The sequence below is a fragment of the Stegostoma tigrinum genome, chromosome 24 (assembly GCF_030684315.1).
Source record: "Stegostoma tigrinum isolate sSteTig4 chromosome 24, sSteTig4.hap1, whole genome shotgun sequence".
In the NCBI taxonomy this organism is placed as follows: Eukaryota; Metazoa; Chordata; class Chondrichthyes; order Orectolobiformes; family Stegostomatidae; genus Stegostoma; species Stegostoma tigrinum.
Window position 1 is genome coordinate 37426599 of NC_081377.1, and position 18402 is coordinate 37445000.

The window sequence follows — 18402 nt, forward strand, 5'->3', positions numbered from 1 at the left end:
TGTGGTGCAGTGGGGGGAGGGGATGAACTGGGCTGGTTTAGGGATGCAGTGGGGGAAGGGGAGATTTTGAAACTGGTGAAGTCCACATTGATACCATATGGCTGCAGGGTTCCCAGGCGGAATATGAGTTGCTGTTCCTGCAACCTTCGGGTGGCATCATTGTGGCAGTGCAGGAGGCCCATGATGGACATGTCATCAAGAGAATGGGAGGGGGAGTGGAAATGGTTTGCGACTGGGAGGTGCAGTTGTTTGTTGCGAACTGAGCGGAGGTGTTCTGCAAAGCGGTCCCCAAGCCTCCGCTTGGTTTCTCCAATGTAGAGGAAGCCGCACCGGGTACAGTGGATGCAGTATACCACATTGGCAGATGTGCAGGTGAACCTCTGCTTAATGTGGAATGTCATCTTGGGGCCTGGGATGGGGGTGAGGGAGGAGGTGTGGGGACAAGAGTAGCATTTCCTGCGGTTGCAGGGGAAGGTGCCGGGTGTGGTGGGGTTGGAGGGAAGTGTGGAGCGAACAAGGGAGTCACGGAGAGAGTGGTCTCTCCGGAAAGCAGACAGGGGAGGGGATGGAAAAATGTCTTGGGTGGTGGGGTCGGATTGTAAATGGCGGAAGTGTTGGAGGATAATGCGTTGTATCCGGAGGTTGGTAGGGTGGTGTGTGAGAACGAGGGGGATCCTCTTGGGGCGGTTGTGGCGGGGGCGGGGTGTGAGGGATGTGTCGCGGGAAATGCGGGAGACGCGGTCAAGGGCGTTCTCAATCACCGTGGGGGGAAAGTTGCGGTCCTTAAAGAACTTGGACATCTGGGATGTGCGGGAGTGGAATGTCTTGCAGCCATATGGTATCAATGTGGACTTCACCAGTTTCAAAATCTCCCCTTCCCCCACTGCATCCCTAAACCAGCCCAGTTCATCCCCTCCCCCCACTGCACCACACAACCAGCCCAGCTCTTCCCCCCCACCCACTGCATCCCAAAACCAGTCCAACCTGTCTCTGCCTCCCTAACCGGTTCTTCCTCTCACCCATCCCTTCCTCCCACCCCAAGCCGCACCCCCAGCTACCTACTAACCTCATCCCACCTCCTTGACCTGTCCGTCTTCCCTGGACTGACCTATCCCCTCCCTACCTCCCCACCTACACCCTCTCCACCTATCTTCTTTACTCTCCATCTTCGGTCCGCCTCCCCCTCTCTCCCTATTTATTCCAGTTCCCTCCCCCCATCCCCTTCTCTGATGAAGGGTCTAGGCCCGAAACGTCAGCTTTTGTGCTCCTGAGATGCTGCTTGGCCTGCTGTGTTCATCCAGCCTCACATTTTATTATCTTGGAATCTCCAGCATCTGCAGTTCCCATTATCTCTGATACTTGTTAAATGTAAACTAGTTGATAACTTTTCAGTCATACTAAATACTTGCTGCGTTCTCCAGATTAGCTAAATTCAATAACAATAAAATGCACAAAGAGCTCATAATCTCTTCCTTAATGATCTCCTCTGTTCAGCATTCATTAACTGCAGTACTCTGCTTTAAGCACTGCCCTGTACCTCATTCATGTTGCTACTACTTCTTATGTGAGTCTTGACTATTAGCAACATCATAGCCTAGACTGACTTCTCCAACGTCAACTGGTAGGGAACTGTAGCAATTGGGTGAGAAGAACTCCCTCTCCACAATCAATTTTCCATCTCCAAGACTAAAATGTCACAGTTAGTTACTTTGCTGCTCAAGAGATTCTGGCAACAATCAACTGAGTTGACATAAATAGGGCATTAAGCCTTGAACTTTCTCACCATCACGGCTTTCATTCTGATCCAACTCCGAAAGCCTTACTTAATAATATCTTTCATTTTAGTTGCCTAGCTGGTAACTGATTATACAGCCCAATTTCTGAATTTGTAACGATAAATGATGTAAATTTCTCTGCTGCATCATGATATACTTTCAGAATTTTTGAAACTTTTTGATTTTGCTGAACTCAGCTAACTGAACTACATTTTGTTAATTTTGAGTTGGTTAAGGCAGTAGAATTGAATCTAATTTTCTTTCTGTTGTACAAGCTTACAATAAAAATGGAGAAATATACCATAGACAAATCGACATCTATAATAAGAAAATTCAGCCTGAAGTACTAAGGCCAATTTGGATGTTCCCATTATGGCTCCAGCTGAGCTCAGCTAAGCCAAAAATCTAACCTGGAAACAACGAAGAAGCAACTAAACAGGATTGCAACATAAATCTGAATTTAAGACATCCAAAAAGTCTTTGAAAATTAAACAAACTGAAAAATATTGGACATGAATAAGGGGCATAGAATTTGGGAACTATGGTTTCTACGGTTATAAAATAGTTAGAAGTAGAAAATTAATGAGAACTTCAAGGCAGCTTTATTTCTCAGAAGGGTGACAGTCGATAATAGTAACCCATAAGAATCTGTTCCAGTGTTGCTTCTGTTAGTTTCTATATCAATACTATAAATATGACTCTAGAGCAAGTAGTGTCCAAATTTGCCACTGATAATAAAATAGGTATAATGAATAACTTTGAGTACAAAAAGAATCTGCCCAATGTTATTGATAAGCTGTTGCGATTGGTAATTCAGTCAGAAGGTGAAGTAAATTTAAAAAGCAACAATTACATTTTGATTTTGAGAAGCTGTTGTGTGTGCATGCAGGGTCACATATGTGGATTAAATGTATCAGACTAAGAATAGGGAGCAGAAAAAAAATCCAAATATTCACAAATGTCTTTTAAAAAGAAATGTATCACCTGAGTTCGTGACTGAAGCAGATAACATCAACACTTAAAGCAGCTTTTGGTTGAATGAAAGGAAAGCGATATGGGAATGAGGCAAAAACATTGGTTTTGACTTATTGGTCATGCAGTTTGGCCTGTATAATTTCTACATAACTCAATATATCAGGAAAAATTAACGCATCACATTGATGGAGAAACTCCTCTTCACTGACTCAGGGATGGCATCTCTATTCCTTGATGCTGATTTTAAGCATATTAATTTGTTGAACACCCATTATATAAGCTGAGATTGGCAGGAGTGGAGAACATCAGAACAAAAATTAACTGAAGAACCATGTGCTCCAATTGTATACATTCTCCTTTGTGCATTTTGACCTGAAATACACGTGACATGAAGTTTAATAGCAGTGAAACAAACCTTTACATAAACTGACATTCAACAGAATACTGGAGCTTTAGATTTTAGTTTCCTCCATATCTGAGTGGCATTTGTTTCTGCCAGGTTTAGAAGAGTAAAAACAATTGGATAGGATTTGCATTCTCTTGTTTATCAAAGGTCTGCTCTCACAAATCGATCGAAATCCAACCTCTTGTAGAACGTCTATTTCATCAGTTGATAGCAAGTCTGCCGTGACCCTGGGATGAAGATACTTGTAATAAGTACACTTTACAATCACCCCAAGAAAATATGACGATGATATTGCAAAAAGGAGTGGGAGAGCATAGGAAGCGGTTAAAACTGGATCTCTATAAATCCACCAAAATCCAACTAAAATCCCACAATCCACAGCCAAGAATGAGTGATAAATAACTTGTCTGATGAATGTTTTTCCCTCAGCAACATTAAGCCAGGTGAAATACAAGATCACTGCTACTGCACCCCTGTAGAATACCTCTTCAGGAAGGTTGTTCATAAAGTCTGTGCCTTGTTGGCAAGTCCAGATAAACATGGGCAAGCATATAAGAGCAAAGTGCAAGAGGACATAGTGTTTGAATATGATTGCAAATAGGGCAATGCTACAAATCCTAGGACAGATGAGTAGCAGGTTAAAGATAAAATAAGTCACCGCAGACTTGAATCTAAGATGCATTTTGTCAGAGAGAGAGCTGCGCAGGGATTTGTGAAAGTCCAGGACGGCCCAGGCAATGGAGAGGAAAGACGCCACAATGGAGAAACCTGCGGAAATTGGAATAGTGAGAGGGCAATCATTGAGAAGGTTTTTCACGTTATTAGTTGCTTAAGCAATTGAATAGCAAAGAATTCAGCTTTGTGTCTTTATGTCAAAAAAACCTGCCAAAGTCTGATTCACATGATAACACCTTTAAGGGTGTTAAATAAGTCTCATTCAACGGTAATTTATAAAATATTTGGCAATTACAACAAAATATTCGGTACAATAAAACTACTATTGTGCAGTTTCACTGTAAGCTGCCAACTTCAAGTACTATTTAACTGGCCCTTAACGTGCTGTATATTTATTCAAGTAACAAACGTCACAATGTTACAGAAAACACCTTCCTTTTAAATCGAGCAAGAGCAAAGTTATAAAGTGCCAAAATGATCACTTATTTTTCACCTAATAATTTGTTTATTGGTGGTGAAATGTGGGGGTGAAGAGTTGAAATTAGCTAGGGAACTATCACCCAGTGATTCTTCTCAGAAAGTGTTTGTATGGGATTTCATTAAATAAATGCAGCTGCAGGACAAAATATAATCTTAAAATTCAGTCCAAAAATCATGAACAAAATGAGGACTGACTTTTTTTTGCAAAGCAAGTTACTGTTTCCTAATGCAATCTGCAATAGCTGTCCAACTTGGGAAGTTAAATGGGATAGGATGATACTTCATAGTCAAATAACCTCTTGACACAAAGGACCCAGCTTTAATTCTGCTAAAGTCAATGGTTACCAGTGCGTAAAAATATCACCTTATCTAAGCCGGTTCTAGATTTGATCCAAAGGACCATCACAAAGGACCAACAAGAATCAAGCTCCTGGAAAAAAAACCACATGGATACCAATGATTGTGTGAAGTGGTAAAACAAGAGAAAGGGGACACTTTTTAAAATAGTTATGGAAATTGTGGGAATGCATTTGTGATGGTGTTCTCTTAAAAAAAACTATAATAGCTATTCTGAAATAGCTTCGTCTATATTTTGTTTGTCAAAACAATTCTGTATTGAACAGCAACTATCAGAGGCATGTATTTTCACGAAAAGGCCTTTGCAAAGTTAGATTTACCACATAATTTAGTTAGCTGACCTCCTTTAAATGAAATGTGATTCCACCACTTACGTCAGTCAGTGGCACCAAGTGAAATATATAAAAAGCAATATCTCTTTTTAAGATATTTTCGAATCAACCTGCTCAGAGATTGTGTCATACACCTCTAGAACAGGTGCTTCTTGAACCTAGGCCTCCTGCACCACAAGATTTCTATTTAACTGTGACATCTTGAAATCCTCCCACCTGTTGTACTGTAATTGGCCACAGTAAGGGGTTGATTAGAAATCTGATCAAAGCAGAAATGATAACACAGTTATGTTACAGACTGGAATTCATGGTCCTGGACTAATGATCCGGAGACGAGTCCAAATTCCACAAAAACTTCCCAATTGGGAAGGTGGTGGCCTAATGGTAAGGTCACTGGCTAATAACCCCCAACCCTGAGTTAATGTTATGGGCCAAGGGGTTCAAATCTCACCATCATGAAACTTGAATGCAATGCAATCCAACAGCAAACATATGACCATTATTGTAAAAATTCATCTGGTTCACCAAGGGCAGGAAATCCATTGTTCTACATATGACTCCAGACCTACAGCAGTGTGGTTGTCTCTTAACCGCACCTCAGGCCTAATGAGAAACACAAACAGAAATTGCTGGTGATATGGTCCAGACCAAAGCCCCTCAAAATACATTATGAAGATAGCCTAGATCCTAACTTCTTCTCATTTTAAAGTTTAAGGTGTTGTGTTCCAGATGCAATTTGCTTGGTTAAACTGCTCGACTTAAGCAAAATACACTTAATTTTTATGGTTCAGTAAAATACAGGCAAAATAAAAATAAAAGAATTGGCTTTACTGAAACTCTTAAAATGCTTAACAAATAATATATATTAACCACTACTAATTAACCGTTCCAATATAGTAATAGCTCATTAACACATCCTTGGCAAAGGCAAATTCAGTAAAAAAGATTGTTTCACATACAATTTTAGCAACAGGAAGAGAACCCCAGCTTTTAGCTGTAATGGGAGACAGGAATAAGAGCTTCAACATCCAGATTCAAGACATCTGCAATTGCTGAAAGCTAAAACAAAAAATCCTGGTTTTGTGGGAGGTTCACATTCAGGCTGCTTCTACTGCTCCAACTTGAAACAAAAATACCTGAGGCCTCACAAATTGTTTACATTGTTGACTCTGAGCAGACTACTCAGTTCCTCTATCTCAACTTTTCTTCATGAAAAAAATACACTGGAAAAGCTCTGTAGATCTAGCGGCATCCGTGGAGATAAAACAGAATTAACGGTTCATGTCCACTGGCACTTCTTCACAACTGCGGTTTCATTGGACCAGAAGCATTAGTTCTGCTTTCTTTACCCTGATGCTGCCAGATCTGCTGAGTTTTTCTAGCAATGTCTGTTTCTGTTTCTGATTTCTAGTGTCGACAGTTCTTTGTTTTTTTTTGTAGGCCTAGTGAGGTTGTTCCTAAAAAAACCTACCTGGTTCAATACCCTTCAAGGGAAGAAAACTAAATTATCCTTACTTGGTCTGTCCTATGTTAGACTCTAGAAACAATATAACAAGGTGTGGAGCTGGATGAACACAGCAGGCCAAGCAGCATCTTAGGAGCAGGAAAGCTGACGTTTAGGGCCCAGACCCTTTTTTGTTGAAGGGTCTAGGCCCAAAACGTCAGCTTTCCTGCTCCTAAAGTGCTGCTTGGCCTGCTGTGTTCATCCAGCTCCACACCTTGTTATCTCAGATTCTCCAGCATCTGCAGTTCCTATTATCTTTAGAAACAGCGTGATTGGCTTTTAGTTGGGCCCATGACCAAGCAAACCACTTATCAAGATGGCAGGTTATCATCTTCTAGTGCACAGCACATAGTGATGGTCACTGGATGGCATTCTGATCTGCTTAAGGCAGTGGTTAGCACTTACACTGGTGAAGCTTCATCTGGTTCTTCAACATCATGATGTACAGCATCAGTGAGAGTTGAGGAGCACTTTCAAAAATACTCTCAAAGAGTCGTAGCATGCTGATATCACTGATCAGGTAAATAACATATTGCAAGCCAAAAGTGTCCCTCTCTTTGTGCATTCGGATCCCCACCTCCAGTGCAGTTATATACCTGATGGAACAAAGTACAATTCATAAAGTAAGACCATGGTAGATCTTGCATCTTCTGTTTTTTACCCTTTGAGATTGCAATGGATGACAAAAGCCATTCTGCCCATCATGAGCCATCGATCACAAAGCCTACATTTCCTTATTACAGTATTAAACTATTTTGTGTATGATTTCTGCACACTCAGCTGAACCAATAAACTTGTCCTAGGGACTTAGGATACTTTGTGTGAAAAACTAACAAGAACAATAACTTCATACATTAAAAGTGCCTTATAAATGCGTAGCATTTCAAAGCAACCTCGCAGGAACGTACTAAGCCAAAGTATAATGCTGAGGCACACAAGGATGTGTTAAGTAAGATGACCAAAAGTTTGGTAAAGAAGGAAGGTTTTAAGCAGCAATCCTTCTTAAATTTATTTTCCGCTGCCCAAGCCTCCAAGGCACATGCATGGCACAACTTCTAGAAGTGGAAGTCCATGCTGCGATTGGGGATTTGTTGGTGAGTACTTGCATGGGAGCTGGTGGATCTATTGTGGTTCATCATGACCACATCCGTAGCAAGTGTTGGTTGCTTTGTATTCCAGCTCAGTTGATGTGTAAGATTCTGAGTTTCAAATTGTGGCATATCAGGGAAGGGAAGAGATAACTGTGTTGCTGTGTTTCAGGAGGCAGTCACACCCTATAAATTATGTACTTCAAACATGGCCAGTGGTCAGGGATGGGACGGTGTAATTACAAGTGAGGCAGATGGAGGGATCCTGAATTTAACACTGGAGGAGTGTCAGCTCTTGATTTTGTCCAACAGGTTTGAGGTACTTGCTGTCTGTGCGGATGAGGAAAAAGACCATAGGAAGGATAGGCCAACTGACCACTGCCCTGTGGTACAGGAGGCCATTGGAGCAGGGGGAGCAAAAAGAACAGCACAGTAGTAATGGCACGGATATCTACAATGATACGCACAGCCACATCCTTTATAAGCAGGATCAAGAGTCTCACACGGTGTATTGCCTGTCTGGTGCCAAGGCAAGGGGCATTGTGAGCTGGCTTAAAAGGATTTTGGAGTGGACAGGGCAGGATCCAGTTATTGTGGTTCATGTTGGCACAAACAACATAGGCAAGAGGTCCTCTTTGGGGAACATCAGGAATTAAGAGCACAATTAAAAAAAGATTGGAGTGGAATAGGAAAGTAGGGTTCCATTTCATGGTGCACTACTATTAGTATTAGGACAGCAGTGGATGAGCTTCATCTGAACTGATCTGGGACCAGGGTCCTGGTGGGAAGGCTAACTAGGATGGTAACAAGGTTTTAAGTGAGTTAAAAGGAGGGCTCAGGAGATGCAATTAAAATTTCCAGAACATGCAATAGGACTTAGAGTACTGAAAGGGTCCGGTGTCTAAGTCATGGCATGGCAGATAAGTGGACAACAATGAAAAGGGGTTCAGTCAATACGAAATATCCAAGGATGTGCATCCAATCAAAAGGATAGGCAGACATGGCAGGGTTGCCCTGTTAGTAAGAAGTGAAATGAAATTGACAGCAAGACGCAAATATTCGTCAGAAGCTACGGAATCTGTGTCACTAGGATTGAGGAACTGCAAAGGAAAAAGAGCTTGATGGGAGTTATGCACAGAACCCCTAGCAGCAGTCAGGGTGTGGGGAAGAAAATAAATCAGGAGACAGAAAAGGCACAAAAGAAAAATGCTAATACGATAATCATGGAGGACTTCAATATTCAGGTGGACTAGGAAAATTAGATTGGAAGTGGATCCCTAGAAAAGGGATTTGTGGAATGCCTACAAGATGTTTTTGGAGCAGCGTGTGGTACAGTCCCCTATAGAACAGGAAATTCTGGATTTGGTGACAAGCAATGAGACAGACTTGGCCAGAGAAATTAAGATGAAGAAAACCCTAGGGTCCAGTGACAATAATATAATAGAATTCACCCTGTAGTTTGAGAGGGAGAAGCTGGAATAAGATGCAACAGTATTACAGTTGATTGATTGATTTTATTGTCATGTGTACCGAAATACAGTGAAAAGCTTTGTTTATGAGCAGCACAGGCAGATCACAGCAAGCAAAGGATGTACAGATCAAAAAGACTTTCAGCATTAAACTATACAAGTTACATTGCAGATTGCATTATTTGAGGCTAGAATCCATTCAACAGTCTGATAACGGACAGAAAGAAGCTGTTCTTGAACATGCTCGTGCGTGTCTCCAAACTTCTGTATCTTTTACCTCACAGAAGAAAATTAAGGAGGTCATTACCAGGTGCGACGGGTCTTTGATGATGTTGGCTGCCTTTCCGTGGCAGTGAGCCATGTAAATAGAGTCTGTGGATGGCAGGTTGGCTTTCATGATGGAATGGGCTGTGCACACAACCTTCTGTAGCTTCTTATGGTCCTGGGTAGAGCAGTTGCCATGCCAGGCTGTTATGCACCCAGACAGTTTGCTTTCAAACACGCATCTGCTGAAGTTGGTGATGGACCTTATGGACATGGCAAATTTCCAGAGCCTCCTGAGGAAGAAGAGGCGCTGTTGTTCCTTCTTGACTGTCACATTTACGTGGGAAGTCCAGGACAGGTCATCGGTTATCATTACTCTGAGGAACTTGATCCCCTTCACCCTCTCAACCTCAGTTCTATTGATGTTGATGCAGGCGTGTTCTCCTCCTGTCTTTCTGAAATCGATGATCAGTTCTTTAGTTTAGCTGACATTGAGAAACAGATTGTTTTCATCACACATCACCAAAGCCCTCTATCTCCCTTCAGTATTTTAACTCGTTGTTGTTAGATATCCGTCCCACTATGGTAGTGTGATCAGTGAACTTGTAGATGGCATTTGTTCAGAATTTGGAAACACAGCTGTAGGTGTACAGGGAGTACAGCAGGGGGCTGAGGATGCATCCTTGGGAGGGGGCTCCAGTGATGAGTGTTATTGTGGAGGAGGTGCAGTTACCTATCCTCTCTGATTGTGGCCGGTGGGTCAGAAAGGCGAGGATCCAGTTACAGAGGGCGGAGCCATGAACAAGTTCACGTAGTTTTGAGATCAGTCTGAAGGGGATAATGGTGCTAAATGCAGAGCTGTAGTCCACAAGCAGGAGTCCGGCATAGGTGTCTTTGTTCACCAGATGTTCTAGGGATGAGTGCAGGGCTAGGGAATTGGCATCCTCTGTGGATCTGTTACATCGGTCGGCAAATTATAGGGGATCGGGGCAGGCTGGGAGACTGGAGTTGATGTGGGCCATGACCAGCCTCTCGAAGCACTTCATGATTATTGTAGTCAGAGCCACTGGGCGGTAGTCATTAAGGCACAATGCACATGTTTTCTTGTGTACAGGGATGATGGTGGTCTTCTTGAACCAGTTAGGGACTTCAGCTTGTAGAAGAGAGAGTTTGAAGATGTTGGTGAATACCTCCACCAGTTGGTCCGCACAGGATCTGAGAGTTTGGCTGGGGGCACTGTCTGGGCAGATCATGTTCCTTGGGTTGACTCCCAGGAAGACAGATCTGACGCCAGCAGCAGTGACAGAGGGAACAGGTGTGTCTGGGACTGTCGGGACAGGTGATATTGCAACATTGACATTCTGCTCGAACCAGGTATAGAAAGCATTGAGCATGTCGGAGGTGGTGGGGGCGGGGGGATGTGTCTTTGTCTGCTATCTTACACTGTTTCATTTTGTATCCTGCAATGCCGTTTAGGCCTTGCCTTAGACGGTGGGAGTCCATTTGGTAGGTCTGCGCTTCTAACTTGGTGTGGTACTGCTTCATGGCCTCCCTGGTTGTTTTGTGGAGGTCATACCTGGATTTTCTGCATTAGTCCGGATCACCCAACTTGAAAGCTGCACATCATATTTAGTAGAGACTGGATTTCCTGGTTCATCCAAGGGTTACTGTTGGGGAACACTCGGACTCAGTTTTTTGGCACACAGTCCCCCACGCATTTGCTAATGAAGTCCATGATAGTGGTGGCAACTCATCTAAGTTTTCTGATGAACACGGTCCAGTCCACTGAGTCCAAGCATTCCTGGAGACAGTCTTCTGTTGCCTCAAATTAGCACTGTACTTCTTTTTGTGAAGGATTCTCCTGTTTCAGCCTCTGCTTGTAAGCTGGGAGGAGGAACACAACGCTGTGATTTAATTTTCCAAAGTATGGGTGCAGGATGAGTGTTAGTGTGGTGGTTGACGGTTGTGTGGCAGTGGTCCAGAATGTTCGGTCTTCTGGTGGGGCAGGAAATGTGTTGGTGGAATTCTGGCATCACCTGCTTGAGGCTGGCTTGGTTGAAGTCGCTGGCCACAATAGGGACTTGGGGAATTTTTTTCCCGTTGTGTTTTTGGCAGTGTAAATCACATCTAAGGCATTCTTTACATCCATGTGGGCTGGCAAGTGGACTGCTGTCAGGACGGCAGATGTGAACTCTTGTGTTAGTAGCAGGTAAGGTATTCTAGGTCCAAGGAGCAGTGGCTTTCCAGGACACTAGTAATGGTAACTACAATAACATGAATGAGGAGATGGCTAAAGTTGATTGGAAGGACAGCCTAGCAGAGAAGACAGTGGAGCATCAATAGCAGGAGTTGTGAGGGTAATTTTGAAGGCACAGCAGAAATTCATCCCAAGGAAGAAGAAACATGCTAAGGGGTGGAAGACGCAACCATGACTGAAAAGGCGAATCAGGGACAGCATAGAAGCAAAGGAAAAAGCATATAATATATAAGATCAGACAGGGGCAAGACAGGGCATTGGACTGATGGAAAATGAAGTGGGAAAACTAGTAATGGGAAATAAAGAAATACCTCAGAGAACCGAATGGGTGTTTTGCATCAGTCTTCATGGTGTGTAGCATGAGTAGAACGTGAAGACCATCAGGGACAGAGGTGAATGTCATGACTATGCTGGGGAAGGCAAAGGGTTTGAAGGTGAATAAATCACCCAGCCCAGATGGACTACACCTCAGCATTCTGAAGGAGATAGCTGAAAAGATTGTAGAGGCATTGGTAATGATCTTTCAGGAACCACTGGAGTGAAACAAGTCCCATAGGATTTGAAAATGGCTAATAAAACACCTCTGTTTAAGAAGAGAAGAAAGCAAAAGGTGGAAAATGATACGCCGATTAGACTGACCTCGTTGGTTGGTACGATTTGAGAGTCCAATATTAAGGATGAGATTGCAGAATACTTGGAAAGGCATGGTACAGCAACTGCTCTGCCCAGGGCCAGAAGGAACCACAGAAAATTGTGTGCACAGCCCAGACTATCACCTTCCATCCATGGACTCCATTTACACGCCTTATAGCCACAGAAAGGCTGCCAACATCATCAAAGACCCCTCCCAGCCCAGTAATGCTCTCTTCCAACCTCTTCCATCAGGCAGAAGATACAGAAGCTTGAACACACGCACCAACAGGCTCAAGGACAGACTCTTCCCTGCTGTTACTACACTGCAGAATGGACCTCTCTAACTTCAATTATGTTGATCTTGTTAATGCTGGTCTTGCTTTGTGCACCTCCTGCGCAGCTGTAACCTTGTAAGCCTCACACTGTCTATGCCCTTGTTTGCTATCATCTGCTTGTACTGCTCGCAAAACAAAACTTTTCACTGTACTTAGGTATGTCAAATCAAAGTCACACCTGACGAATCTGTTAGAATTCTTTGAGGTGGCAACAAGCAAGTTAGACAATGGAGAGCTACTAGACATGACCTATTCAGAATTCCAGGGTAAACAAGGTGTTGCACAGGAGGCTAAATAAGAGCCCACAGTATTAGCAAATGGATAGACGATCAGCTGACTGAGAGAAGGCAGAGAGTGGAGATAAAGGGGTCTTTTTCAGGATGACAGCTGATAACTAATTGTATTCCGTTGAGGTCAGTGTTGGGTCCACAACTATTCACATTATACTTTAATGATCAGGATGAAGGAACTGAGGACCCTGTTGCTATGTTTGCAGGTGGCACAAAGATAGGTGGAGGGACAGGTTGTGTTGAGTGAGCAGAAAGGCTGCAGAAGGAGTTGGACAAGCCAGGATGGTGGACACACAAGTGGCAGATGGAACACAATGTGGGAAAATATGAGTTTATGCACATTGGTGGGAAGAATAGAGGCGTAGAGTATTTTCTATATGGGGAAAACCATTGGAAACTTAAAGCACAAAAGGACATTGGAGTCCTAGTTCAGGATTCTCTTAAAGTTAACATGCAGGTTCAGTTGAGAGTTAGGCAAATGCAATGTTAGCATTCATTTTGAGAGGGCTAGAATAAAAGATGCAACTGAAACTGTATCAGGCTCCCATTAGATAGAGTATACGTGAAGAAAATGTTTCCACTAGTCAGAGAGACAAGGGCCTGAGGCCACAGCCTCATAATGAAGGAATTTTTTCAGCCAGACAACAGTAAATCTGTGGAACTCATTTCTGCACAGCGCTGTGCAGTCCACGTCTTTTAGTATATTTAAGACAGAGACTTGATTAGTAAGGGGCTCAAGGGTTACAGGGAGAAGGTAGGAGAATGGGGTTGAGAAAGATATCAGCCATGGTCATAGGATGGAGCAGACTGAATGGGTGAAATGGCCTAATTCTGTTCCTATGTCATATGGGCAGAACCGCTATGACACATCTTTGGAGCAGGTGAGACTTGAACCCAGGCCTCCTGACAGAGTAATGCTGCATTACACTGCAAGCGACTCCCAAAAAAGGTAATTCGGATTATTTTAATGAACCTGATATACCATGACACACTTGCGGGATAGGTGGGACTTGCAACTTGTGGCTGCTAGACGCATATGTTACCAGCATGCCACAAGACTCCTCAGGTGTAAATATCCAAGGGTGCCACATTCGCTGTTGCAGTCATGAGCCCAGTAACAGTCTCCCAGTACTCCGGCCACATGGGGAGCTAATAGAAATATACCCCAGCTGTTGCTGCTCCCTCAGAAGGAATGTAACTATTATACAGACTATTGGTTGCAGTATTGCCCGAACAGGAAATTCGCCAGGGACTAGATCAATTTTGTGACCATCGAGCTCTTCCTGGTACCTCTGAGCGGGACAGTCAATTTTCCACAGTGGGTTTCAAATCTTCCAATCACCCCCTCTCCAACCCCGCAGTAGATCGCTAACCACTTACTCCCCTCCTTCTGCTTCTCACATCCTGCTTTACTTTCATCATGTCTCACTTTCTCCCTGACCTGGTCGTTTTCCACTGCTGGTTTCATTTAGTTTTTCTTTTCTCTTTAGTTTCCTCCATCTTTTTTTTCAACATTTTACTCCTCGAAGCAGCAGCCATATCTCTCTACTCCCCTGTTATGGGTTTTCTCCGCCCTATCAGTCACTGACCTGACCAGAAATCCCAGTTGCAGTCCGTGTAAAAGCCGCAGGGCACCATCTCCTACCGTGGTCTTGAAGGACGGAAGAAGTCCGGAATCGGATAGGCTCTTCAATTGCTCTCGATCCCCGGCAAACCAGAACCAGCTGAACAGCTGAACGACCACTGAACAAAACAGCACCAGACATAACACAGCAGCACCCCAGAAATAATCTCCTGCCTGAAAGAAAGAAGCCACCACCCAGGCATCAGTCCCCATATCGAACAGAAAGGTGGCCAGCCCAAGACAGATGAAGACCAGATCAAGCAGCGAGAAACGAAGCTCATCGCCCGAGCCCATCGTTGTAACAAAAGGAGTAGAGGAATTTGTCATTCCCTTCAGAGCTGACCGCTTACTTCGAACTTAGAAACTTTTAGTTCCACTTTAGGTTTTTGCTGCTGTCGACTCAATCCGCATCTTCTGGATGGCATAGTTTTCACTTTATTGATCTAGCTGAGCTCAGTTGTAACGTTTCAAGGCATTTCTTTTTCCTAATACCGGAGAGTAAATTATTAAAAAGGACACAACATGGAGAGAAATTGAAACAGGGCAAGAGGGAACAGAACTTGAAATATTTTTCAGTGGCACCCTCTAGTGTTTCTTCCCTCAGTCCGCGTAAGATTCCTGCTCAGACTGACAAATCTCAGTAAGTCGGACAGAAAATACTGATACAGAACGTCTGATTTTGTTTTTTTATTTACTGCAAGTGTATATAAGGAGCTGACATTGACTTGAAAATTGCATCTAATTAGTACCTCAAATGTTAAGCCTGCCTTTTTTTTTGGCCTGCCTTTTTTTTTGGTTTAGCATCTCCAGGGAATGTCAAATCATACAAATTAGAAATTAGAGCCAAAATAAGCTTCCATATTAAAGCATACCCAAGGAATTGGCAATTGGAAAAAGCCCACCACAAGATGCCATAGCTAGAAGAATATTTAGTTTGGGGGGTCATGTGATTTACAGGGGTTACAGAAATACAGATATTAAAATATGAGGTGGATCTTATTGAGGGGACAATGTGAATCAGTAGCAAATGTAGGTCTTCTTTGATCAGAGCAATGGGTAGCATGACATAATGCTGGATACAAAATGGGCAGCAATATTTTGGAATAACCATAGCTTAGAAAGCATGGAGAATTTTACCAATTAGAGGAGTACTGGACTAATCAAGTCCAGCAGTGATAGACATTTACAAAAATTATTTTTCATCAATCTATTCAGAAATGTTATTCCACACCTTTGGAGTAGGTCTGACTTGAACCCAAGCCACCTGCCCCACAGGTATGACATTACCACTCAGCCACAAGATCACTCATTATGACATCTATTTTGCTTTCTAATCAGGTGGGACTTGATCTCAAATTTAAACTAAAAATGTTGGAAATACTCTGCATGTCTGGCAACATGTGTAGAGAAGAGTAACAGTTAAATTGCAGATTTGAGGAACAACACCTTTATTTTCTGACCGGGCACCCTACAGCCCAGACAACTTAACGCTAAGTTCTCCAATTTCAAATAACCTTCCCACCCATCCCCCATTCCCTTCCCAGCCCCACCTCCTCCCTTCCTTCCAGCTACCAACCAGATTCATCCCTCCCATCAACCAACAAAGTCGTACATACTACTGGTGTTCACCTATCTCCACCATTCTGCTACCCTCTCGCCACCCCTTTATCTGCAGTTCCCCCTACCTCCACATCTAGTACTTGAGAAGGATAATATCCAAAATGTTGATTTCTCCTCCTCCAGATGCTGCTTGGCTTGCTGTGTTTTTCCAACTTCCTGTTTGCCTACCTTGGATTCCAGCACCTGCAGTTTGTTTTTGTCTCTAACAGAGTTAATGTTTTAGGTTTCAGACATTTTCTTCAGTGTGAAGGAAGATAGAAATTAAAGAGGTGAGGAAATAGATTAACATGTGGTTCTTTCACTTCTGGGATACTGTGTTCACAGCTGTCAACATAGTCACCTGTACATTGGGGAGACTAAATACAGACAAAAAAATTGGGGTGACTGCTTTTATCAATAAACTACAGTCTAGAACTCTGGGCCAATGTTCTGGGTTTGAATTTTAGGATTCAGGTGGCAAAATTTGAATTCAATAAAATGTGGAATTAAAAACTGATCTAATGGCAACCATGTAACCAGTGGTGACTGTTGTAAAAACCAAATGGTTCACTAGTCTAGCCTCTGTGGTACTCCAGATCCAGAGTATTATGGTTGACTCTTAAATGCCCTTTAGGCAATTAGGGATAGGCAACAAATGCTATAAATAACTGGCCAGTGATGCCCATTTCCTGTGAACAACTAAAACATAAACTACAAGAAGATGTAACTGCACGAGAGAAGATGCAGGAGGTTTACCAGGGTGCTATCTGAACTGGACCTTTTCAGCTATTCAGAGAAACTAGATAGGCCGGGGTTGTTTAGTTTAGCGCAGAGAAGGCCGAAAGGGAACCTGATTTGTGGTATAGAAAATAAGTGGCACAGAGAGGGTAGATAAGAAGAAATTTTTTTCACTCTAATCGAGTGATCCATAACCAGGGAGTTATTTTTAAATCAGATTTAAGGTAAGAGGCAGGAGGTTTAGAAGGATTTTTTTTTCACTCAGATGGTAGTGAATATAGGAGCTGATTGCCTGAGAGAGTGGTAGAGGCTGGAACCATCACAACAATTGGGATGTGTTGAAATGAATGCTTGAAGCGCCATAGCATACAAGGCTCTGGGCCAAGAGCTGGAAAATGGAGCTAGAGTAGATAGGTAATTGTTGATGGGCCAAAGGTCCTCTTTCTGTGCTATAAAACTCCATAACTATTATTCTGTTATTCATACTCATTCTGGACAAATCCTTTTTCTTGAACACAACAATTATTATTCCTTTTGCTTTTTGTGCCATGAAATCCTTTGTCATATAACCTCTCTGCTGTCCATCCTATCACAGGCCTCCTCTTTTGTTCTTCCAGAGCCTTCCTTCCTTCAGCTTGTACAAAATCTATTTCCGGCTGATTGCCTTGCATAGAATCTGGAGCTGTGAGCTGATTTCTCCCTTCTCAAATCAGGAACACTGAAGTCAATTACAGATCATTGCCAGCACTCCAGCCACACCTGAGTTTAGCTAACTCAGCAGGATCAATAGGCGGATTTTCCTTCCAGGAATATGAAATAAGGAACAGAACTGTACCTGAGTCCCAAGCCCTCAAAGCTGGAGTGCCAATTTGAGGTCTTCTAGCTTGATTAATCGATTTACTGTTTTTACATGTACTGCGATACAGTGAAAAGTGTTATTTTGTGTGATCTACAGGCAGATCATACCATACAAAGTGCACCAGGGTGGCAGAATAGAGTGCAGAATACTGTGTTACAGCTGCAGAGAAGGTGCACAAAGAGAGAGAGATCAGAGTTAACATTTGAGAGGTCCATTCAATAGCCTGATAACAGCAGGGAAGAAGCTGTTCATGAATCTATCTGTGCATGTATTCAAACTTTTATATCTTCTGCCCAATGGAAGAGGGTGGACAAGGGTATGACTGGGATGGAAGGGCTCTTTGATTATGTTGGTTGCTTTCCCAAGGCGGCATGAAGTACAGTTGGAGTCAGTGGAAGGCTGGCTTGCATGATGGATCAGGTTGTGTTCACAACTCCCTGTAGTTTCTGGCAGTCTTGGGAATAATAGTGGCCAAAGTACACTGTGATGCATCCAGATAGGATGCTTTCTCTGCATCTATAAAAATTGGTAAGAGTTCTTGTAGATATGCCAAAATTTCCTTAGCCCCCTGTGAGGAAGTACGGTGTCACTGTCAGAGATAATGGGAACTGCAGATGCTGGAGAATCAAGGATAACAAAGTGTGCAGCTGGATGAACACAGCAGGCCAAACAGCATCTCAGGAGCGCAAAAGCCGATGTTTCAGGCCGAGACCCTTCACGTCAGCTTTTGTGCTCCTGAGAT

At 43.0% G+C, this 18402-nt stretch overlaps 1 protein-coding gene across 6 annotated transcripts in view; it reads right to left on the bottom strand.

Annotated features, from left to right (window-relative positions):
• Positions 1 to 1292: 1292 nt before the first annotated feature.
• smpdl3b (sphingomyelin phosphodiesterase acid like 3B) overlaps positions 1293 to 18402 on the bottom strand; it is a 66484-nt gene continuing 49374 nt past the window's right edge. For 2 of the 6 annotated variants that reach the window (XM_048557864.2, XM_048557865.2), the window contains 3 exons: positions 14430 to 14638; positions 6910 to 7100; positions 1293 to 3924 (listed from right to left, as the gene is read on the bottom strand). In XM_048557864.2, coding sequence (XP_048413821.1) covers positions 3203 to 3924; positions 6910 to 7100; positions 14430 to 14638 — 1122 coding nt within the window. In that variant the 3' untranslated portion in view covers positions 1293 to 3202. Of the gene's footprint in view, positions 3925 to 6909; positions 7101 to 9121; positions 11210 to 14429; positions 15149 to 18402 lie in introns of those variants that run through there. The other 4 variants (XM_059654371.1, XM_048557866.1, XM_048557869.1 and 1 more) reach the window with 4 other exon arrangements.